Source organism: Cornus florida, unplaced genomic scaffold, assembly GCF_030987335.1.
Source record: "Cornus florida cultivar Cherokee Brave unplaced genomic scaffold, ASM3098733v1 CherokeeBrave_3.0.0_Hap2_Chr05, whole genome shotgun sequence".
NCBI classification, from domain to species: Eukaryota; Viridiplantae; Streptophyta; class Magnoliopsida; order Cornales; family Cornaceae; genus Cornus; species Cornus florida.
This window is the reverse complement of record NW_026775575.1, coordinates 98,801,484-98,827,006: the sequence shown is the minus strand read 5'-3', so window position 1 is coordinate 98,827,006 and position 25,523 is coordinate 98,801,484. Positions and strand designations below refer to the sequence as shown.

The window sequence follows — 25,523 nt, the reverse complement described above, 5'->3', positions numbered from 1 at the left end:
CACTAATGTACATAATTATATCAAAAACTTTTAGGGTGACTAATTCAAGTTTTCTAATGCTGGTGTTTATGGAGATACTTTTTAACTTTATTATTTAAAGTTTGTAATAAAATTTGTAGTTTGAATTTGATAGCATTTCTTTTTTTAATAAAAAATTAATTAATTTTCAAATATTAGTTGGTTTATTGAAAAGGTGATAGAAAATAAAGGAGTTACCTCAAGACATCTGATCCATTGTTGTTGAAGACATAAAAGTTATGCTGAAAGTTAATTTGGGTCTTTAGTTGGTTTGGTGTCTCATATTATGCAATAAAGTGGCACAAGTTAGGTAAGACCTTCGTGGCTTCTTGAAGTCATTATTGATGATTTATCCTCTTTTTCTTAATCTAACTTTGGAGAGGAGTTATAGTAGTGCAACTTTGGTATTATTCAATTGAGCTTAATTTACTAATCTCTTCTTCTTTCTTGTACTATATTTTTCACAATGAGTGGTACTCAATATATCTCTAATTATTAAAGTCACTTGATTAAGTATTTAACACAATATAAACATGACTTAAACAAGTTTATTAATATTATGATGTTAGATATACAATTTTTTTTTTTTTTTGGTTGACTTCTTCATTATACTGCACAAAGAATCTAAAGTAATTTATGAAAAAAAATAATAATAATCAAAGGTGCATGGCACGTTGATTTTTCTAATATAGATATCTATATATATATATATATATATATATATATATATATATAAGTTGTGTATGAATAATTTGTATTTACATATTGTAAAAAATAAGAGTCATGATACCTTTTTGGCGTTGAAGTACTGTTGGTGCTCTCATCCATTTCTGATGAAAAACTAGAGCTGTGATCGAGTTGATATTGAATGATGTTCACTTTGTGAGAATCGGCCCTAATTTAAGCACCATTGAAGCTGTCACGAGATGAGTTTGCCCATACATAATTGCCATGCTGTTTTGGCCTTTTCTCTTTATTTGATAATGGGTCAATTATTTAATTCCCGCACTTAATTCCCATGCTGTTTTGGCCCATGTCCCAAGGTGGTTTTACATTTTTTTTATTAAATTTGATGCTTTTTGATCTCTCGTTCTTTTTTTATTTTCCGTATCTTGATCTAATCCTAACAAATCTTCTATTTTATTATTTTCCGTATCTTGATCTAATCCTAACAAATCTTTCTATGTTCTATAAAAAATTGTAGCTTTATATATCTCAATGAGGTAAGCACCCACGTAATACTGATGCCAAGTTTATCTATTTTATTGGGTTGAAGTGACATATTCTTAAAGTTGGCCGACAACACCTATCTGTAAATCTTATTTTTGCACTCCATGTAAATCTTCTTTTTCTGTTCCTTCACCTGAGGCCATCTTCAGCGGGCTAGCTTAAGCCCATTTCCAGCTAGCCAAATGGATTATTCTTTCTCCAACGGGCTAGCTAAAGTGAATGGGGTTCAGTAACGATCGCAGGCCGGCTTGTGATTCCTTCTCCAATGGGCTAGCTAAAGTGAATGGGGTCCAGTAGCAATCGCGGACCGGCTCACAGTATTCAGGGAGCCGACCCGCGATTGCTGCCCATTTTTTTTTTTTGTTTTTTCTGCTTCAAAAACGGCGTCGTATTGACTACTTATTTTGTCTCATCTACATAATGGTGGAACAGTATCCAAACAGTGCCTGTTTGGCAGAATTATTATTTTTTAAATAATAGCTAAAAATAGGTTCTTTTGAGCTTTTTTAAGGAAAATAAAATTAAAATAAAATTCATTAAATAAAAAATATATTATTTAGCCATTGTTTGTCCAAAAAAAAAAATTTTTGGGCCAAAAATAAATTAAAAAACCTTTTTTTTTTTTTTTCCCCCTTAAAATTTGTTTTTTTTTTTTTTTTTAAATGTTTTTGCTTAAAATTTTAACTGTAAGGCCAAATAGTGTATTTGGCCGTTAAGGCACTATTTCTACAATACCAAATAGTGCCTTAACGACTATAATTTTTTTTAAAAAAATTTAAAAATTCAAATTTTACCCTTTTTTTTTTGTTTTTTCCCTTAAATTTTGATTTTTTATTAATTTTTTTTGCTTTAAATTTTAAACGTGTAGGACAAATATTGTATGTGGCCGTTAAGGTACTGTTTTTACAGTACCAAACAGTGCCTTAACGGCTATAATTTTTAAAAAAAAAAGTTTAAAAATTCAAATTTTACCTTTTTTTTTTTTGTTTTTCCCTTCAAATTTGATTTTTTATTAATTTTTTTTGCTTTAAATTTTAAACGTGTAGGCCAAATAGTGTATGTGGCCGTTAAAGCACTGTTTCTACAGTACCAAACAGTGCCTTAACGGCTATAATTTTAAAAAAAAAGTTTAAAAATTCAAATTTTTTAACTTTATTAAAAAAAATAAATTAAATTAAATTAAAATTTTTAAAATGTCTATAAATACCCAAACTCCTACCATCACTCATCACATTTCTATTATCTACCATTCAACTTAGTTCTTCTTTTATTTTCTCAATCTTAGCTATTATTTTCAAAGTCATTTCGATTCCATGGATCCTCGACATCTATATTATTACAACACCCAATTCAACCCATCAAACGATGAGTTTTTGCCATTTTCCGAAGATAATATCAATTATTATGGAGAAGATTCTCAATTTCCTTCTCATCAACCTTCCCAACCTTCTTATTAACCATCATAAACTTCTCATCAATATTGTGGTACTAGTGTTCCACAATCAAGTAACTCAAAACCCCCGTCAAAACAACCGGCTACCCGACATAATAATTGGATCGAGACTGAAGATGAAGCTTTATGTTGGGCGTGGTTGTCCATTACCTCTGATGCGATTACGGGGGCAGACCAAAGTAAGCAGAAGTTATGGGAGCGAATTCTGGAACAATATAAACAACATATTGGTGTTCTAACTGAGCGAAAGGATGGAGGTTTGATGAATCGTTAGTCGGTGATCCAACAAAAAATCAGCAAATTTTTCGGCTGCATGACTACCATAGAAATGAATCGTCCCAGCGGCTTCAGCAGTGATGATATGGTGAGTTATTTATTGTTTAAATATAACTCATAAATATTTTAAATAGTCAGCTTTTAATTTTTTGTTATTTTTTTCGTGTAGATGATAGCAGCTAAAGGCCTGTTTCGTAGCCAAACAGATGGTGAATTTAAGTTAGAAAGTTGCTGGGAGATCTTGAAGCATAACAATAAATGGAATTCGCATTGTGCCGAACAAGTAGGAAAAGGAAAAAAGAAAAAAGAGCCGAAGAAGAGGGGTGGATTTGACTTTGACATTAATGAGTCTGTTGGGCACTCATTACCATCTACTCCGTCAAGTCATGCAACCACGACAGATGGAGCTTCAACTGAAGAATCACCAAACGTAGGGGAAAATGATTCACCCGGTGTAGAAGAATATCAATTACAAAGACCAGTAGGAAGAAAAGCGGCGAAGCAACGTCGAGCAAAAATTAATTCAGCGAATGAATTGCAAACTTCATTCGTTTTGAAATTTAATAATATCACCACCCATTTTGAGAGTCGTCAGGAAAAAATGCAGGATGCCTAAGTGGCACGAAAGGTAAGAAAAATGGAAAAAGAGAAGACAAGGCAGCTAGAGATTAAAGAGAAACAGAGACTTGAAGAGAAGGAGCTCATGTTAACAGATCCAAATTCGGCACCAATAGAAGCGGGGAAAGCTTGGATTATTGCACGACAAAATGAGATATTGGCATCTTTGAATTCACAGTCCGCCCCAAAGTTCCTATAGGATTTTGTAATCCTTGGTTTATTTATTTTCTTATTTCAATTTAGGATATTGTATTATTTAAGTTATTTTTAATTGTTTTGTTTATTTTTTTTTTTTAATCCATAATAGATAATGTATTGTTTCAAGTTCTAATATCAATCGTAGTTTTTTTAATAATTTACAAAAATATTGTTTGATTGAAAAATATTGTCGTTGAGAAAATATAGCCGTTAAAAATATAGCCGTTTAGGAAAAGTTTGAAAAAAAAAATAATTAATTTTAATTTTTTATTATTATTTTTTTTGAAGAGCGAAAATTCGGAGAGCCTGATGAAGTGCATGTTTCTGGAGAGCGAAAACTGCTGACGCAGCTCTTGGAATTGCTGATGTGACTCTTGAAAAAGCTGATATGGTGTTTTTAGAAAGGTAAAATTTGAAGAGGCTGGTGCAGATAGCCTAAAATGTTAATTTAGCAAGAAAGTGTGTTTAGCTACACTTAGTTGTCCGTAAACGGAGGAGACATTCACTATTCTTGGTAAATTGGAGAGTTGCAGGTGGTTCCATAATAATTTGTTTTAAGACACTCTTCTGCTGAATTGGAGAGTAATCAAATATTGTGTATTATTCAATTGACAATCCCTAGTTTCTCCCTACTGTTGAAGGGGTTTAGACCACCCCTACTGAAGGTTCTACCATGTTTCAGATTGTTCAAAAGCTAAAGGCACTTAAGGGGCTGCTCAGGCAAAGGTGCAGAATGGAGATCTCACAAGCTTCTGAATTGGTCGACAAGGTTAAGCTTGCACTTTCTACTTGTCAGGAGCAATTGGATTCTAACCCTATGGATGAACACCTAAAGTTGGTGGAGAAAGACCTTATGGAAAATTATTCATCTCTGGCTCTTGCTAAGGAGCTCTTTATCAGACAGAAATCCAGGGTTAGATGGTTGAAGGCAGGGGATAGCAACACTTCCTATTTTTTTAAAATCTTCAATTCATCAATTAACAGGAAAAAGATCACCTGCTTAACTACTGGGATGGGAATTTCATTGATCAGGGTCCACTTATCAATGCAGAGATTGTCTTTCATTACCATGCACTTTTGGGGTCATCCCCACCCCCCTTACCCTGGGATTGCACACCTTCAACCTTTCTTTACTAAATCACTCCCCCAGCATTATTTGGATGATCTTGTTTCTATCCCGTCGAATACTGAAATTCAACCTTTCTTTCTTGCTCTCAACAAGGAAAAATCCCCTGGGCTGGATGGTTATAATGCCCATTTTTTACATAAGGCCTAGCCTATTATTGGAAATGACATTATAGCAAATATCAAATCCTTTTTTCACAATGGGCATCTCCTTAGGGAAGTAAATAATTCTTATATTGCTCTGGCTCCCAAAGTCCCTAACCCTTCCTCACTTAATGATTTTCGCCCTATCTCATGTTGCAACACTATCTACAAGTGCCTTGCTAACAAGCTTAAGAAAGTCCTCCCTTCTATTATTGATCCCTGCCAGAATGCATTTGTGAAGGGTAGACACATTGGTGACAGTGTGCTCCTTGCATAGGAACTGTTTCATGGGTATCACAGACATCTCATTCCTCCTAGATGTGCCATCAAAGTTGATATAAGGAAGGCATTTGATTCAGTTGGTTGGGACTTTATGCTGGACTCACTCACTCTCTTTGGCTTCCCAAGCATCTTTGTAAATTAGGTGAAAATGTGTATTACCTTTCCCTCCTTTATTATCTCTATTAATGGTGAGTTCCATGGCCATTTTCCAGGGGTGAAGGGGTTGAGACAGGGGAACCCAATCTCACCACTTCTTTTTGTGGTTGCCATGGAAGTGTTGACATCTATCACTAAAAAATTTATTGTAGACAGTCCCTCCTTTAAGTATCATTCAAGGTGCAGGAACTTGGCTATCTCTTAGCTTATTTTTGCGGATGACTTGCTTCTTTTCTCCTATGGAGATTTAGCATCAGTTTATATCCTAAAAAGGGCGCTTGATCATTTTACTATGCTCTCTGGCCTTAGTATCAACTTCTCTAAGAGTAACTTCTTTGTGTCTGGTGTCACTCTTGAACTCACTACTGAGATTGAAGCTCTACTTGGAATCGCATGTGGGGAACTGCCTATGAAATATCTTGGGGTACCCCTAATTTCTACATCACTTAAGGCTACTGATTGTTCTTCCTTGGTGGAAAAGGTTACGAGAAGAATCACTCACTGGTCATCAAGTTTTTTCTCCTACGTGAGCAAGATTCAACTTATCCAATCTGTACTTTATAGCATAGTAATTTTTTGGCTAAGCATTTTCATCTTGCCTAAGTCAGTTATCTCTAAGATTAATAGTCTGATAAGGAATTTCCTCTGGAAAGGGAATGAATTCTCATTCAGAGGGCTAAGATTGCATGGCATGCTGTTTGTCAACCTAAAAACTGTGGAGGTTTGGGGTTTCGAAATCTTGAAGTCTCAAATACTGCTGCTTGCCTTAAGTTATTATGGAATGTTGTGTCAGAACGCATGGACAACCTTTGGGCCTAATGGATTAGGACACAACTCATTTGTGGAAGATGAATTTGGACTATGAATACTCCACATTCATGTTCAAGCAATTGGAAAAAGCTCATGCAACTTAGAGGTGTGGTTCGCTATATAGTTAGAATGCAAGTTGGTAATGGAAACAGAACCTACTTCTGGGAAGACAATTGGCTCCCTTATTGGCCCACTCAACTTCCAAGCCACACCGGATCTAATACAAAACATGCCTATTTTGCCTGGACAGCGTCTCTCTTCACTTAGTGGGAATGAGGGCTGGAACTTCCCGCCAATACTAAAAGTGCAATTCCAAGACCTCCTTTTGATCAGTCCTCCATCTGCAGCAACAGATACCACTATATGGATCCCTTTACCCTCGGGTAACTTCTCTCTCAGACACACTATAGAATGGCTTATGCCCCACCATCAACTAAAGCACTGGCAACATCTAGTCTATCACTCATTTTCCATTCCTCGCTGCAAATTTACTCTTTGGCTGGCTCTACAAAATCGCCTTTCAACGTATGATAGAAAATGTATGCAATCTTTCATTGGGTCTAGATCTTGCCTTTTTTGCCAATTGGTTGAAGAATCCCATGAGCACATCTTCTTTTCTTGCTCCTTCATTAACCCAATTTGGAGATTTCTGCAATCAAAGTGTAAACTTCGCGATTTACCCTCTTCTTGGAGCAATTTCATCATTTGGAGACGCTGAAACCTGCAGAACTCAATCAATAAATTTGTTCTCCCCACCACAGTCAACCAGATCTAGATGGAGCGCAATGAAATGGCCTTCTCAAACAAAAAAAGAACACAAACGAGGGCACTGAATCTCACCATGGATTTGGTGAAACATAGGTTAACCTCCTTGACTGTAAAGGATTCGCACACTGCAATGAGGCTTTTGCTTGAGTGGGATCTGCCTCAGTCCTTCATCAGGCCGCCGCCGGAACCAGATTGACCACCAGAGGCTCTGCCTTATCTCACAACGCTCACCGGATGAATTGTTGTTCTAGACATATCTATTCTAGGGCTCTTAGAATATTAATGTCTTCATCAACTGTTGAATGGGCCACTGTTGGTTCGTCTGTTTGGGCTTGTCGTTTGGGCTTTATTGTACATTTTTCTTATTAATATAACCTTTTACCTTCCCAAAAAAAAAGAAGTAAAAGACTAGACTACCCTTAATAAATAAATCCTCTAACACAATTGACATACATTCATGAATTTATTGCCACAAACTTCAATCCTCTTATGCTGCTTAGATCAATGTAGCGAGAGTTTACTTCAAATACCCCTAAATATACTTTTCCTCAAACACAAGATTTAGCTATCAATATAGAGCAGACCTACATGATAAATATCTACGACAGGTAGCAGCAATACCTACCATACCCTCTCCTTCTATGAAGTCCTGCATTATTGACCTGCATAGAAGTTAATTTTTAACACATGATTTTGTAACACATAACTCCTTCATGAAGTCCCTAAATGCTTCATCCCGGATACAATATTCTTTCATGATTTTGTAACACACAGAAGAGAAATATGTAGAAACTAATCAAAGTTGCTTATTTATTCCAAACCCTTCAAATAGCAAGAAGAAGTACAACTAGACAATATCATGCATACGATTATGATATTTTTCCCCAATTCAGAAACTCGCGATTTTACGTTTTCAAATCAGAACACGGATGGATGCATCTGATCATAAAAGGATCCGGAAGGACCATTATCAGGCAACAAAGCCAGCATTACAGGTCCTTGGGCACCTTCCTCTGTAGTCAAGTTTCCTGTGTTGTCATTCATATCTGTTTTGACATATCCAGGATGAACACAATTTGCACGAAAATCAGGGAATTTTCTTGCTAAAAGTCTAGTATACGCATTTATGACAGCTTTGGAAACTCTGTAAGCAGACACTGTAAGGGGCCACCCATTAGCCTGCAACTAATTCTCCTTGAAATCTATTAGAAACCACCGCAAAACCTCATTTATTTTCTCTTCGGTTAAGCTGTCCACATTTTGCAACTCTTCTTTGACCTTCTCGTTCTTGATACACTGAAACAAAACAAAAATAAAAGGAGAGGAAAGAATTAGAGGTTATTGTCTTATTATGTTCCTTCACCGGATCGACATGCATGAAACTGGTGTGTCTGCTTACACTTAGTTGCCCATAATATGAGGATACGTTCACTATTCTTGCTGAATTGGAGAGTTGCAGGAGAGGAAGAAGCGCTTCAGTTACTCTTTTGGTTCCATAATAATTTGTGTTGAGACACTCTTTTGCCATCTCATAAGTTTGCTTTATGATATTCTCAAACAAGTGGGCATTCTCATCGCTCACCTGCATGTATCAGAAAGTATCATTCCTGCTACTCAACCAAATATTGATCATATTGTTCTGTAAAGACTAATGCAGACTATGCTAAGAGTTTACTTTAAACATTTCCTGGATTTACTGCTTCCTAAAAACAAACCGTGTTTTAAATATCCTTTCTATATTAAAATAGGAATTATTTGATATATAAGGACTGTAACAGGGAAGCTATTTAATACTTACCATCTCCCATCTTTCTTTGAAGCCTCTAATTGCTTCGTGATCTGTATTAACTCCACCAATTGCTGCATTATTGACCTGTAAATAAGTTTGTTCCACAAAACACCCATTAGCAATTAATCAGATAACCTGATATTCCTGCACGTACACATCACAAAGTAGTGTTATTCAACTCTTTTTCATTTCGAGCTTTTTATGTTATCAAATTGAATACATGATGCTAAGTCCATTCTGAATGTATAATATTGGTATTAATTTGTTTTCTTGATATAATAGCAATAGCCAAGTCATGACTTAGTAATTCATAAGGAATATCTTGTTTCTCACCAGGATATCAAGTTTCTTGAAATGAGTTAGTACATATTTCGCGAATGACGCAATACTGGCAGGATCTTGAACGTCAAGTTGATGAAAAAACACATCAGAGAGGCCAGAAACTTTGAGATTGTGAATAGCTTCAATACCCTTCTTCTCATCTCTGGCTGTTAATATTACTGCAATTCCATTAGATGCTAGCTGTCGGCATATCTCTAGTCCAATTCCTTTGTTGGCTCCTGTAACCACAGCGCACCTGAAATAACAGTGATCCGCTAAAGATTATGTATACATATATATATAAACATGTTACCTTAACATATTGCATAAAATGAGAGTCATGAGTTGAAGATACCGTTTTTCTGTTGAACTGTTGTTGGCGGTCTCTTCCATTTCTGATGAAAAACTAGAGCTGTGAGTTGATATTGAATGATTTTCACTTTGTGAGAATCTGCCCATTTAAGCTGACGTGAGGTGAGTTTGTCCATAAAAAATTTCTATGCTTCAATTTCTTCAATAGTTGCAAATGCAACAAAACAACTAATGCAATTGTGTGAACCATACAATTTATTCATATAGAAAATGAAAAAGAATATTCGATTAAAATTCAAATTGAAACTTACCTGAGAAAAAGAAAATGAAGATTGGATAAAAATTTGATCAAATATGTTCTGAAATTCAAATTGAAACTTAATCAAAAAAAAAAAAAAAAAAAATGGTTTTGAATAAATTTGATCAAATATGTGCTGAAATTCAAATTGAAACATACCTCAAACAAAAATAGGACTTTGAGTTGCACTCATAAACCAAGTACGACTCTTCTCAGTTCTCTGAAAGGTTTGAAGTTGTCATCAAAAAATAAAAGAAAGCATTTAATTATTTTTGCACAGAAATTTTTTTTTTCAAAGAGAGATGGATAGAAAGAGCAAAGTGAAGTAGAATGAGAGAGTGGTAATTGTAAGGGATTATTATATATAAATGGTGATAATGCCTTGTAATATAAGTAATAAGGAGAAAATTAAACAGTGACGCATCATTGCAGTGGGTCTCACCTAAGGGCAATACCATTCTCTTGGTTAGTTTGACGAATGGAGACACAGATGTATTTCGCCAGCTAAGAGAGAGATTTAAAGAAATAGGTTTTTGATCCACTTTTTTATTTTTATAAGTCTCTCTGGCGTCGGATTGTGCACCTCACGTGGTAGGTGGTGCGATCTCCAAAGAGAATATCACGTGATGAAATGAGTTTTTTTTAATTCTGTTTTTTACTCTTTATAGGCAAAATCTGAATGTCACCATTTGATAAATTTGGTCATAGCATGGTTGCAGTCGCACAATTGTAGTGTAATGAATTTAAATTGTAGTTATTATTAACTTTTATTTTATTTTATGGTCAGTACTCGATTGCAATTTTGTTTAGCATTTGTTCAGATTATGCAGCACATGTTCATGCGCCCCACGTTAAAAATTCTGGCCAAAACCAAGATCTAGATCGTAACCACCGTGCCCAACGCCACCCGGATCGGCTGCAATGTCGCCGCATGTTACCCGGAAACGCTCATCACCGCCGTCGGTGTCAAGGTCCTGACCACCGTACCCACTTGGGCTCCCCTGCTTATGCCTTCAATCGAGTCCCTCTACAGCGCTGTCGTTGCCGCCAATTTGCATACCCAAATCAAGATATCTGGCGTCGATAGTTCTCGACCCATTTCCGCTTTATTCTTCCTCTTCCTCTCCTTCGATTCTTGTGGCAAATAACATAAACTGAAGAAAATGACCAGCCCAAGCAAGCATACTCACTGACATGGCAATTTGCTTGAATGACATCTCTGGCCAAGGTACATTGGTCGTATTCCTCCACGGCTTCCCTGATCTTTTTTTTTCTGTCGTTTTGGGTTTATTCCATGGTTAGGGTTCTAATTGGAATCAGATAGTGAAGGTGGGGTGGGATGTTGAAGGGGTGAAAAGTAATTTTATTTTTTTTCTATTACATCAGCAGTGGGGTAAGAAATTTTCTTTATTAAAATTGAGGACAAAATGGTACTTTTGCAAAGGTGTTGGGTGTAAAAACTTGAAAGAAAATTATCAAATACTTCCTTTATCCCACTTTAATTATCGCTTCATATTTTTCGGTAATAATTAAAGTGAGAACGAAGGTAGTAATTTGATTCGTCAGTAATTTAGACAAATCTATGAGAGGTTGTAGTATTTTATCTTAAATTTTATTTCATTTCAAACCCATAATTTGGTTTCATTTCAAATTAAATCTAACTCGTTTTTCTTTTCCAAATCCAAATGCAATGTTGCTCGGTTTTTAAACATTGTATGCTGTTCGAATATCAATTTCTGTAACTCCATAATAGATTTTTGTGTTCGACAATGTGACATGAAATTTGTGCAATAATGCAATTGCTTCATAAACTCTCTTTCCAGAAAGTGTTCATCTAAAGTGGGAATGTCCTTGCTCAAACAATCTGCTAATTTTTGCCATTTTCCTTAAACTATCAATCTTTTAACATGGTAATTCCTAAATTTGGAGTCAAATTTTAACTGCTAAAGTCAATTGGTTAAGTGTCAGAGGGTCTTGTCCCACATCTTATTCGGATGGGACGATGGAGATATGGTCTTTGTAACATTACTCAACAGTTTCTCTTGGGTCAGAAAGAAAGCATAAACCTGTTATAAGTGATACAGTGATGTCTTGCCAAGCGTCCACCTGGGTAGAGTTTGGGTTGAGTCATTAGGGATTCCTCCTCTAATTGAGGTAGACAAGGTGGTCCGATCGCAATGAAAGTATTACGAGTTTGGCGGGAGAGAATGTTTGGGTAAAGAAGGCAAGCGCCTAGAACATTAAACTACTTCTGTATTTGCTCTAAAAACTTTTTGGTCATGGTAAATTACACCACCGTGGATAGTTTAGCATTTATTATATCGACTTGCCCTAAACTAGTTGTATCGAAAAGTGACTTTTGAGTACGAAAAGTCAATAATACCCTTATATTATAATAATATATTATATTCCAATATAAAAGGCTATTAATGTCTTTTCATATAAGGGAAGGGTAAAATAGTCATTTTATAAATTAACAGGTTTGCTGGAAAGAAAACGTATATTAAAGGTGTTGTTGAGCACAATTGGCAAGCATTAAATCTTAGTGGAGATCAAATTAATAAACGTTAAATGTTTAGCGTATGTAATTTACCAAAACCTCGGGGAGGTCATTGCAATTTACTCTTTTGGTTATTGGCAATATCTTTTTGGGTTTGTTCTAGTCAATCCTTGACCAGACATATAAAGGGAACAACTGAACACTCCCACGGCACTGCTTAGTTTATTTGGTTTGACTTGATCTAGGTTCAATTTTTTAATTTTTTATAGATATTAAGAACATTTTTGTAAAAGATTGGTGGAAGAATTTTTAGTACTACCCTATTGGTTTGAACATTACGATTATTAGAGGAAAAAGATATGCTCAGTTTAGCAAGAAGTGATTTTGAAATGGATATATTTTCGTGTATCTCAAAGTACTTATAATTAATGTCCACAAAAATTGCAGTCTGCTTCCTTGATTTAAAGTTCTGACTTTTGCTATTACTTCAGGAAGGTTTCTAATATTGTCATAATTGTTATTTTTCTTCTTTCTGGTAATAAGAATGCGAATTGAGCCTTTGGAACCAGTGTGTTTGAAACTCAAAAACCTTAGTTATTTTGTTATAGCAATTCGTATTTTACACAAGTTAATTTCAACAAAGAAGCCAAGCCCATTTGAATGGGGTAAAGGCAACGAATTTCAACAAAGATCAATTGTAACAACCCCAATGCATTACTCTCTGCATTTTCGTTTTTCAACTACAGTAGTGTTTCTTCATCATCATTAAACTGTCTTGGTAATTCAACTCTTTTTGTTCTGCAATTGGTGGTAAATTGAGGCACAGTCAATACAGTATTCCACAAAACTTGCTGGAGGTATCTGTGTACATTATCTTTCTATTTGCATATGCTTTAAGCATAAAATTTTATAATAAATATTTTGTATTTTGGTTTACTTTAACAAATTATGGATGTGGTCATAATGTAGCTGGTTTGAGGTAAGATTGCGTGATATTTCTTATAACATCATTATGCCCCTCATTTTCTTGGGTGTAAGAACAATGATGCGTGCATAAATTGCTTGCTTCCTCGTCCGAAATCACATATTAAGTTCTACTTTCGAATCTGTTTTTTGTGACATCAATATAATATCTTTACCTCTTTGTTGTAGGCCCTTACACAATTCAATTTGGCAAAACTAACCCCCCTTGAGGCTGGTTGCTGTTGATCACCGTCTGAGTAGGTGCTTTTTCCTACTGCTTTAAATTTATTTTGTTTCTTCCTCTTCTCTTCTCCCTCGTCTTTTTATGTTTGAATCTCTTATAATTATATAAATAAGTATCATTCATTGAAGTTCAATGGGTTCATCTTTATATATAAAAATCAGTGTACGTAATTCCCAAATCAGAGGCATTAGAATAATTTATGTATGTTATAGAAAAAAAACTTCGAAGTTACGAAAATTGCATATAACTCTCTTTTCTTTTTTGCTGGATTTCAATTCACTTCTTCGGTGTGGTTATCCTGCTGTCAATGCCTCGTGCTTTCACTTGAGCTTTCATCCAATGAGTTCCAACAAGGACTGCAAATTCTACCAATTCAAGCACATAAGGTGCTATGATTGTGATTCTTGCAAGTAAACGTCATTTTCCAGTTTTCAACTCCATTACATCTCTTTAACTCAAAATCTCATTGCCATTTTCTTCTTTGATATCATAATTTCGGGGCTGGAGTTGCAGAATACATGAAAACTGAATGGAGGGTTGTTCCAATCTTTAATGTGCTTCTGTTTGTTGTCTTGGTAAGTCTCTCTCTTCTACAGAATTTTAATTTCTGATATTCTTGGGACTTTACTTTTATGTGTAGGCCTGACTTTCATCTGATGCACGGCATCAGTCAGTAATCTACTTCGTAGGATGTTGTGCCATACTAATTGCTGCAAGAAATCGATCTAAAGTCCGTAAAGGATCATTCTATCTCCATAACTCTCCCAGGAACTAAATCAAATCTTGTACTTTAGGGGTGACAATTCTGTTAGTTGATAATCATGTTTAGTTTCTCAAAATAGTGTTATTAGGCAAAAGCTTGTCATTGAAGGCTCTCTATCTGAAGAATTGACATTTGTGTAAAGGTTGTTCTCTCTGCAATTGTGGAAAAGAATCATGTAATTTGTGTAACACATAGAAGAGACAAATGTAGAAATTAATTATAAGTCATAATTTAAAAGAACGTTGCATTTGCAATGCCAAACCCTTCGAATAGCAACAAGAAGTATAACAAGACAATAGCATTTACCAAAAGGTTACCTGAACTCAGATACTTGCAGGCTATTTTTATTTCAGAATGTGGATGCATGCATCTGATCATAGTAGAGTCCAGAAGGACTATTATCAGGCAACAAAGCCAGCATTACAGGAGCTCTAGCACCTTCCTCGGGAGTCAAGTTTCCCGTGTAACCTGTGATATCTGTTTTGACATGTCCAGGATGAACACAATTTACGCGGAAATCAGGGAATTTCTTTGCAACAAGTCTTGTATAGGCATTTATGGCCACTTTGTAAACTTTATAAGCAGGCAGTATAAGAGGCCATCCATTTGCCTGCAACTTATTCTCCTTGAAATCCCTCAGAAACCACTGCAAAATCTTGTCTATTTTATCTTCTGTTAAGCTGTCGACATTTTGCAAATCTTCTTTGACCTTCTCGTTGTAGATACACTGAAAATGAGAGAGAGAGAAAGAGAGAGAGAGGAAGAAAATAAAAAAAGAGAGGAAAGAATTAGATCTTATCTTATTTTTTTTGCCCCTCCACCTGAAATGTTAATTTAGCAAGAAAGCGTGTTTAGTTACACTTAGTTGTCCGTAAATGGAGGAGACATTCACTATTCTTGCTGAATTGGAGAGTTGTAGGACTGGAAGAAGTGCTTCAGTTACTCCTTTGGTTCGTTAATAATTTGTTTTCAGACACTCTTCTGCTTTCTCATAATTTTCCTTTATTAATTTCTCCAATAGGTGGGCATTCTCATCGCTCACCTGCATATATCAGAAAGTCTCAATCCTGCTAGCCAAAACATGAATTACTTTTAGAATTTTCGTATTTGATGAACTTAGAATATCAGCTTAAATTTTTTCAAATGACCAGATTCAAATTGAATTACATTGAGATCCAAAACAAATATATATGTTTTTCCTTTGAGGCTTATGTATTTCAAGGTTCCAACCATTTTGTTGGAACAAAATCTTTGTTAAATGTGAACTTTTTCTGTTAGATAATTATTGTTAGACTGCTTGGTGCAATATGGGTGAGGACAATAATTCCTATTCCAATCCAAGAACAGTTGTACAAATCATGAAAAAGTTTTTTTTTCTCTTTCTCCGCACCTCTACATAGCAGAATATTGGTCTTTCATGAAGGTTTGACTTATTATAAGATGAACAATGTGTGTGTTGCATAATTCTGGAAAATTTGCATCTGTATCTTCTTTGCTTAGTTCTCTCACCACCAATCCTTAAACTCTAGACCTAGAGGATGACCACACAAACCAACTTCTATGCCAAAGAATTCATGAGAGAATCAGTAATTTGCATCTGTATCATTCTGTATTTCTTCGATTGATATAATTCATGAATTTATTATCTCAAACTTCAATCCTCTTATACTGCATAAATTTATGTATTAAGAGTTTACTTAAAATGCCATTTTACTTGTTCCTTGAACACAAGATTTTGCTGCCAATAAATAGGATAAATATATGATAATTATCTACAGCAGGAAGCTACAATACTTATCCTTCTATAAAGACTCTAAATGCGTCATAATCTGTTATAGTAACTCCAATTCCTGCATTATTGACCTGCATAAAAGTTAATTTTGCACAGGATACACATCAGCAATAAATTTGGTAGCCAAATATTATTATACACACTATACAGTCCCGTTGTTCAACTGTTCATCTGTCTATATGTTATCAAGTTGAATACATTATACTAAGCTGTTGTGTGTGTGAATTTGTATTAATTACTTGATATAATAAGAAAAGCCAAGTCACTTAATTCCCAAGGAATATCTAGTTTCTCACCAGGATATCAAGTTTTCTGAAATGAGTTTGTACATATTTTGCTAATGAAGCGATACTGGCAGGATCTTTTATATCAAGTCGATGAAAAAACACATCTGAGTGCCCAGAAACTTTAAGATTGTCAACAGCTTCAATACCCTTCTTCTCATCTCTGGCAGTTAATATTACTCTAATTCCATTAGATGCTAGCTGACGACATATCTCTAGTCCAATTTCTTTGTTGGCTTCCGTAACCACAGCACACCTGGAATAACAGTGATCCACTAAAGATATATATACATATATATGAACATACCTACATACATATATAAAGCCGTATGAAATTGGTGTGTGAATTATATGTATTTACATATTGCATAAAACGAGGGTCATGAGACGAAGACACCTTGCTGTTGAACTGTTGGTGGTCTCTTCCATTTCTGATAAAAAAAACTAGAGCAGTGAGTTTATATTAAAATGTTATTGCAGGTTGATATTGAATGATGTTCACTTTGTGAGAATATGCCTGCAACCTCAAGTACCATTGAGGCCGTCAATATCCATGTAAATTATAATGGGATTAATTATTTAATGGACGTCCTGAGAATACCTTGTTTTTTTCTTAGACTTGATGCCTTGTGTTTATCTTTTGTTCTTTTTGTTTTTCAGTGCCTGTTTTTTTATCTTATTAATTGCAGCATATTACTTTAAGCATAAATTTTAAAATATTTTTTTTTTCTTTTTGTCTTTTACATTTATTGTAACAAATAATGGATCTGGTCATAATGTAGCTGGTTTGAGGTAAGATCGCCTGATTTTTCAGATATCATCATTATGCCCCTTATTTTATTTGTTGTAAGAACACTGATGTGACAGCATTACACTTTGGAAACCAGTTTGAGCTGTACTGGAATAAAAAGGGAGGGACAAAATATTAAGTGAACAAATTGAAGCGTCTCTCTCTCTTATTCCCTGTTTATTCATGTGCGCTCTTGATAATTTGCTTGCTTTCCCATCAGAAATATCGCATTTGGAATCTTCATGATTTACCAAAAACTGAGCTATAGACATTATAGAATATTATAATAGAAATCACATTGGGAATCTTCATTGATCTGTCTGGTTAGGTAAAAGGAATATCGACTTCAAGATTACAATTCATGGTTTCTAAAACAGGTAAAAAAAATTCTATAGAGTAATTAAGAGTCTAAAATATGAGGGGTTTTTCCCCCAAACAAAACAGTCTAAAATATGAGGTTGAGAGTATCATATTTGTTATTCTTAATCTTGCTTCATTCTTCCAGTTGAACAATACCTATAGCTGGAAGCAGTTGAAAAGTTGTCTTGTGAAATCTGATTATTGCAATAGCCTATCTAAAAAATATAAGGTGAACAATATAAATTGGCAACACTATCGTCACCTTTTTGTTGCTGACTCAAACAATACAAATTGGCAACACTCCCATTGAGGCTGGTTGCTGTACTTTTTCTTACTGCTTTAATATTTCTAGTGTCTCTTCCTCTTCTATTCTCCCTGTCTTTTTATGTTTGAATCAAGTCTAGTTTCTTTCTTTGTATTCAATAGCCAAATCCTATTTTATAATTAATATAAATAATATCATTAATTGAAGTTCAATGGGTTCACACATATATATAATCAGTGCTAAGTAATTTACAGATCAGTCATTAAAGTAATTTATGTCATATTGTTATTGAAAAAAAAAAAAATTCAAAGTTACGAAAGTTGGATGTAACTCTCTTTTCTTCTTTTCCGGATTTCAACTCATTTCTTAGATGTGGTTATCCTGCCGTCAATGCCTGATACTATGACTTGAGCTTTCATCCAATTAATTCCAACAACGACTGAAAATCTACAAAAATTTCAAGCACGTCAAGTGCAATGATTGTGATTCTTGCAAGTAAACGTCATTTTCCAATGTTCTCCTCCATTACCTCTCTTTAATTCAAAATCTCATTGTTATTTTCTTCTTTAATATCATGTTTTCAGGGCTGGAGTTGCAGAATACATGCCTCTTTTCTGTGGAATCTTAAATTCTGATATTCTTGGGATTTTTACTTCGATACATGCCTCTTTCCTGTTGAATCTTAAATTCTGATTTTGTTGGGATTTTTCCTTTGATTCTTGTGAGTTGTACACAGCGGAATATTTAGAAAGTTTTGTATTTTTAAAAACAGGTCTGTGTTTTCCAACTTTTTTTTATTTTAGTAATTAAACAATTAATCACATGCATATAAAATAAAGCAAAGTATAAAGTTAGAGATGACATTAGGATTTTTAGCGAGGAAACCCCAGTTGATAGAATACGTCAACTACCTCGTGGACTATGCAGTCCAAAGTAAACCGATCCACTATATTTGAAACAAAGTACACTGGACTTTGACTCTGGCTCATACCCTATCATTCTACCAAACACCAACTGCTGACAATCCTCTGACTTTGCGACTCCCCGTCCAACAACAACTTGACCTCAGGCTTATGTTTGATATCTGTAGAAGAGTAGAGTAGCAGGTAGATCAGACAACACTCCTCGAATGCTCCAACCCTTTCAAAGTGTGATCGCTCTTACTTCTATTCTTCAATATCTGAATTCGATGTAGAAGTAGATCTGCTATTCTCTGATCGTCGTAGATGCAACTGTATGATCACGATCAGTATCAACTCTAAACTCACTATATGTTTATGTGTATGTGTTTTAGAAAGATGATAGAGAAATCTCTTGAATTTTTTGCAAAACTAATCTTCCTAAGGCTTTTAAGAATAATGAAGTTGTAGTACTAAAGCCATGAATAAACCTAGATACGTATCAAGGTTTATATAGAGTTTTCAAAGTCCTATTCCTTCTGAAAATAAAGGAAATTTCATGCATAGGACTTTTGGTAAACTTCTAGACCAAATAGGAAGTACAAAACTAATCAGGACTAAGTTTCCATAAAGTGAAATAGCAGTGGTACCAGTAGGAGAATCTTAGTACCAGTTCCCAAAGGACAGAATGGAATTCTTCCAATCTCAGCTTCTTGAACCGGTTTCCTAATTTAGGTACCGGTTCCCACTTGGTAGAATCCAATTTGAATTTGGATTTCCTATTTTTGGTAACTCTTGAAAATATACTTTTTAGGTATTTGTGTCCTAAGTGGGAAACAACTTCCTAATGTGTTGTTCTTTCCTTTTCGATGATCAACAGTATTTTCTTTTTCTGAACAACCTTTAATATTCCACCATCGATGTTAATTCTGATATGGTAACTGAAATTACAACTCGACTAGGCCTTATTTTGTTACCGAAATTTGCCAATTACGAAAATATATCTCACAATTTTTAGGCCCGACTTTCTCTGGTGCACGGCATCAGTAAATAATCTACTTCGTAGGATATTGTGCCATGCGAAATGCTGCAAGATATCGATCTAAAGTCTGAAAAGGATCATTCTATCTCCGTAAGTCTCTCCAAGAAGAAAATCAAATCTTGTAGTTTAGGTGTTTCAATTCTGTTAGTTGTTAATCATGTTTAGTTTCTCAAAATAGTGTTATGTTTCAATTGCTGGGAGAAGTTTGGCATTGAAGTCTCTTTATCTGACGATTTGCATTTGTGTAAAGGTTTTTCTCTGAAATTGTGGAAAAGAATCATTTAGTTTCTGTGACAATCCAAGTCACTGGATATATTTTTCTCTTGCGCTTCTGTAACACATAGCAGAGACAAATGTAGAAATGAATTATAACTTGGAATTTAAAAGAAAGTTGCACATACTATTCTAAGCCCTTCAAATAGCAATAAGAAGTATAAAAAGACTATCATTCAACAAAAGTTACCCGAACTCAGATACTTGCAGGCTATTTTTATCAGAAGCTGGATGCATGCATCTGATCATAGTAGAAGCCAGAAGGACTATCATCAGGCAACAAAGCCAGCATTACAGGAGCTCTAGCACCTTCCTCGGGAGTCAAGTTTCCCATGCTACCATTCATATCTGTTTTGACATATCCAGGATGAACACAATTTACACGGAAATCAGTAAATTTCCTTGCAACAAGTCTCGTATAGGCATTTATGGCAGCTTTGGAAATATTATAAGCCGGCGCTATAAGAGGCCACCTATTTGCCTGCAACTTATTCTCCTTGAAATCCCTTATAAACCACTGCAAAATCTTGTCTATTTTATCTTCTGTTAAGCTGTCGACGTTTTGCAGATCTTCTTTGACCTTCTCGTTGGGGATAAACTGAAACCAAGAAGAGAGAGATAGACGAAAGAATTAGAGCCTATCATCTTTTTCTATTCCTTCAACTGAAATGCTAATTTAGCAAGAAAGTGTATTTAGTTACTCTTAGTTGTCCGCAAATGGAGGAGACATTCACTATTCTTGCTGAATTGGAGAGTTGCAGGACAGGAAGAAGTGCTTCAGTTACTCCTTTGGTTCCATAATAATTTGTTTTGAGACACTCTTCTGCTCTTTCGTAAGTTTGCTTCATGAATCTCTCCGATAGGTGGGCATTCTCATCGCTCACCTGCATATATCAGAAAGTCTCAATCCTGCTAGCCAAACCATAAATAACTTTTAGAATTTTCCTTTTTGATGAACTTCGAATTTCAAAGCTTAAATTTTTTAAATGACTAGATTCAAATTGAATTGCGTTGAGATCCAAAACAAATATATATATATATATATATGTTATTCCTTTGAGGCTTTTGTATTTTAAGGTTCCAATTAATTTGTTGGAACAAAATCATTGTAAAATAAGAACTTTTTTCTGCTAGATAATTGTTGTTAGAATGTTTGTTCAAATGTGGGTGAGGACAATAATTCTTATTCCAGTCTTAATGAGAGTTATTTGTATAAATCATGAAAAAGTTTTTATTTCTTTCACTGCATCTCTACATAGTAGAATATTGGTCTTTTATGAAGGTTTGGCTTATTATAAGATGAACAATGTGTTTGTTGATTATAGATCTGTTGAGGAGATTGCTGTTTTTTTTTTTGGCCTCTTTGAAGGTTTGAGGGGCTCCTTGGCCTTTTGTTTTGTTCTTGGGTTTCGCTCCCCTAAGCACTTTCTTAATAAATTTTTACTTATCAAAAAAAAAAAAAATTCTGGATTTCTTTGTTTGATATATATATTCATGAATTTATTGCCACAAATTCCAATCCTCTTGTGCTGCTTAGATCAATGTAGTGAGAGTTTTACTTAAAATTCCCCTAAATTTACTTGCTCCTTAAACACCGCCATCAATATAGGGCATAGATATATGATATATCTACAACAGGAAGCTGCAATACTTACTATACCCCCTCCTTCTACGAAGACTCTTAATGCTTCATGATCTGTTACAATAACTCCACTAATTCCTGCATTATTGACCTGCATAGAAGTTAATTTTGCGCACATTAGCAATAATTTTGGTATCCAAATATTCTTATATTACACACAGCACAGTCCTTTTGTTCAACTCCTCTTTATCTATCTATATGTCATCAAATTGAATACATTGTAGTAAGCTGTTTTGTGTGTAGAATTGTACACACTGCTTGATATAATAACAAAATCCAAAGTCACTGAATTCACAAGGAATATCTTTATATTGTTTCTCACCAGGATATCGAGTTTTTTGAAATGCGTTTGTAAGTAGTTCGCGAATGAAGCAATACTGGCAGGATCTTTTACATCAAGTTGATGAAAAAACACATCTGAGTGTCCAGAAAGTTTAAGATTGTGAATAGCTTCGACACCCTTTTTCTCATCTCTGGCTGTTAATATTACTGTAACTCCATTAGATGCTAGCTGTCGACATATCTCTAGTCCAATTCCTTTGTTGGCTCCTGTAACCACAGCATACCTGGAATAACAGTGATCCACTTAACATTTACACACACACATATAAATTAAGCCATATGAAAATAGGGGTGTGAATGATTTGTATAAAATGAGAGATTCATGAGATGAAGATGCCTTTTTGCTGTAGAACTGTTGGTGGTCTCTTCCATTTCTGATGAAAAACTAGAGCTGTGAGTTGATAGTTGAATGTTTGTTGCCAAGTTGATATGTTGAATGATGTTCACTTTGTGAGAGAATCTGCCTTCAACCTAGGTACCAGTGAGGCTGTCATGAGGTGAGTTTGTCCATATACAATAATAATAATGGACTTCCTACTGTAGTTTGGCATTTTCTCTGAAAAGTCAGTATCTTATTGAATCGGATCAGATCTCACTGTTCTATTAAAAAGATTGTAGATTAATCTCAGTGTCCATACTTTCTACTTTGGGATTAAGCACCCATGTGATACTGATGCCAACCTTTTTTTTTTTAATTTTTTTATACTGGGTTGGAGTGACATGTCCATTATTTTATTTTAACTTTTAGATTTAAAGGTACTTTTAGAATGCAGGCCAGCTATTGCAAAAAAAATTAAAAATAAAAAAAATGCAGGCTAGTCCTTTATTCGGTTTCTCAACCAAGTATAATTATTCGTGAGGCTCTCAATCAGGCGGGTTAAAGATATAATTCGGGTTTAACCAATCATATGCGATGTTCGGCCTTAATTTAATCCGAGCTAACTATTCTGAACTCAACTCATCTTTAAACTTTTTAGTTTGAACTTGCTACTTTTTAGTTCGAACTTGCAACTCGTGGTTTAATTCGGGTTACCACGTACCTATATTATTATATAAACATCTTGTATCACATTTACTTTGCAAATTACTTCGTCATTCTTTCATGTGCTTGAAAAACACATCAGCTACTACTAGGCATAATTACTGAAAAATGAACAACATTAACTTTTTCATAATTGAAGATTAGTATGTTTAAAATAAAAAATAAATTAAGATTTGAATTAGAATTGCTCACATCTCAACTCAAGCCCTTTGAAACTTTTTAGTCCAAACCAAACCCTAATTGTAAAAATAGATATCCAAATCTGTGAAAAATCAAGTTAGATTTGAGTTGGCCGACCCAAGTTGCATCCCTAATGCAAAAACTAATTCAAACATAAAATTTAATACAGAGTACTTGCTTCTGTTATTCCAAACCCTTCAAATAGCACCAAGAAGAATAACTAGACAATAACATTTATGCGAATATGAAATCTTTCCCCAACTCAGATACTTTAGACTTTATTTTTTATATCAGAACATGATGAGTGGGTGCATCTGATCGTAGCAGAAGCCAGAAGGACCATTATCAGGCAACAAAGCCAGTATTACAGGTGCTCTAGCACCTTCCTCTGGAGTCGAGTGTCCCATGTTACCATTTATCTCTGTTCTGACATATCCAGGATGAACACAATTTACACGAAAATAAGGAAATTTCCTTGCTATAAGTCTAGTGTAGGCATTTATGGCAGCTTTGGAAACTTTATAGGCAGACACTTAAGGGGCCACCCATTAGCCTGCAACTTATTCTCCTTGAAATCCATTAGAAACCGCCGCAAAACCTCGTATATTTTCTCTTCTGTTAAGCTCTCGACATTTTGCAACTCTTCTTTGACCTTCTCGTTGTTGATAAACTGAAACAAAACAAAACAAAAAATAAAAAAGAGAGAAGAATTAGAGCTTATTGTCTTTTTCTCTTCCTTCACCAGACAAGCTAATCATGCATGAAACTGGTGTGTCTGCTTACTCTTAGTTGCCCATAATATGAGGAAACATTCACTATTCTTGCTGAATTGGAGAGTTGCAGGAGAGGAAGAAGTGCTTCAGTTACTCCTTTGGTTCCATAATAATTTGTGTTGACACACTCTTCTGCCATCTCATAAGTTTGCTTCATGACTTTCTCCAACTAGTGGGCATTCTCATCGCTCACCTGCATATATCAGAAAGTCTCAGTTCTACTAGCCAATTTGTGTGTTACTTGTACAAATTCTCATTTTTTATGAACTCGGGATTGCAAAAGCTTAAATCCTTTTTAAATAACTAGATTCAAAATGAATTCCTTTGATATCCGGGACAAACATATATATGTTTTCCATTTGCAGTTAGAGCACTTGAAGGTTCCTTTTTTAGATGATCATATTCAAAATGAATTGCTTTGATATCCGGGACAAACATATATATGTTTTCCATTTGCAGTTAGAGCACTTGAAGGTTCCTTTTTTAGATGATCATTGTTACACTGCTGAATGCAATAAGCATGAGGACAATGGTTCAAGTTTGAGAGCAGTCACAGTAAAATCCGTTATTTTTAAATATATATATGTATATATATGAATATAACTAAGGTGTTACATATATTCAAGGCATTCCAAATGTAATGACCCGAACCCGAAGATCCGAATAGCTAACCGGGTCCTTACCCAAACCCGAGGTCGTCTAATGGTACTATGGTCAATTCCAAGGTCGATACATAATATACGTGTCACCCCAAAGCTTAAACAAAAAAAAAATGAGATCACAAATATAAAAGATGTCAAAACAGTCCACTAACCCATTCAAACTTGTGGAGGAGCGTCGTCCGCCATTTCCTTCCCGTGACCTGAAAAATGTAATAATATGATGGGGTGAGCTAGCCGCTCAATAAGAAGTGTCTAAAACACACCTCTTAATGACCCCGTAAATCCACACAAAGCATAGGGTAAAAGTAAACAGGATCATGTCAATCGGGGGGAAAAAACACTACAACGACAACAATATCATCAACAACTACAAAATATGTCATCCAACCATATATATACAATGCATGCCAATGTAATGCAATGGCATGCCAATGTCGCTCCCCGTTTCCGAAACAATTCCGTTTCACAGTTTCAAACTATTAGTGGAGTCCGACCCATAGCAACTCCATGGCGTCAAGAGACGGGGATTGGCTAACTATCCCCGACCACATGGCAACTCTAAGGCGTTGCGGGCCTAGGTAGCTCAACCTCGCTAGGGTCTCTCCCTAACCTCTCTATACCACACTAACGCCATGGACCACTAGGCAACTCTTAGGCGTCCGGGTTTTTCGCAAACACTTTTCAAAATAATTTTTCCTAAAATTAATTTCATTTGCTTATAAAACAATTATTCCCTTTCATTCCCAATGAAATGCACGAATGCTTCATGCCATACAAACCATGACAATTTATAACCTTCCATCATGAGTAATCAACTACAATAATATAGCATGTTTTTAGAGGAATTCTATAAAATAAAATAAAATAAATAAATAAATAAAAATCAGCATGCTCTCATAGAACAAATCC

General features: G+C 35.0%; 2 protein-coding genes and 2 pseudogenes across 2 annotated transcripts; all 4 read right to left on the bottom strand.

The window, feature by feature from the left end:
- Positions 1-7,864: 7,864 nt before the first annotated feature.
- On the bottom strand, positions 7,865-10,006 carry LOC132307887 (salutaridine reductase-like). The gene is made up of 6 exons (XM_059805757.1): positions 9,958-10,006; positions 9,544-9,639; positions 9,201-9,444; positions 8,877-8,951; positions 8,478-8,660; positions 7,865-8,374 (listed from the first exon to the last, which is right to left on the bottom strand). The coding sequence occupies exons 2-6, from the start codon at positions 9,579-9,581 to the stop codon at positions 8,264-8,266; spliced, it is 651 nt and encodes a 216-aa protein (XP_059661740.1). The 5' UTR covers positions 9,582-9,639; positions 9,958-10,006; the 3' UTR covers positions 7,865-8,263.
- A 4,611-nt stretch (positions 10,007-14,617) lies between these two features.
- On the bottom strand, positions 14,618-16,899 carry LOC132309833 (short-chain dehydrogenase/reductase 2b-like; annotated as a pseudogene).
- Positions 16,900-20,118: 3,219 nt separating this feature from the next.
- On the bottom strand, positions 20,119-22,329 carry LOC132309832 (salutaridine reductase-like). Its single transcript, XM_059808097.1, has 5 exons — positions 22,295-22,329; positions 21,938-22,181; positions 21,629-21,706; positions 20,675-20,857; positions 20,119-20,571 (listed from the first exon to the last, which is right to left on the bottom strand). The coding sequence occupies exons 1-5, from the start codon at positions 22,327-22,329 to the stop codon at positions 20,194-20,196; spliced, it is 918 nt and encodes a 305-aa protein (XP_059664080.1). The 3' UTR covers positions 20,119-20,193.
- Positions 22,330-23,298: 969 nt separating this feature from the next.
- On the bottom strand, positions 23,299-24,152 carry LOC132307885 (salutaridine reductase-like; annotated as a pseudogene).
- Positions 24,153-25,523: the final 1,371 nt, after the last annotated feature.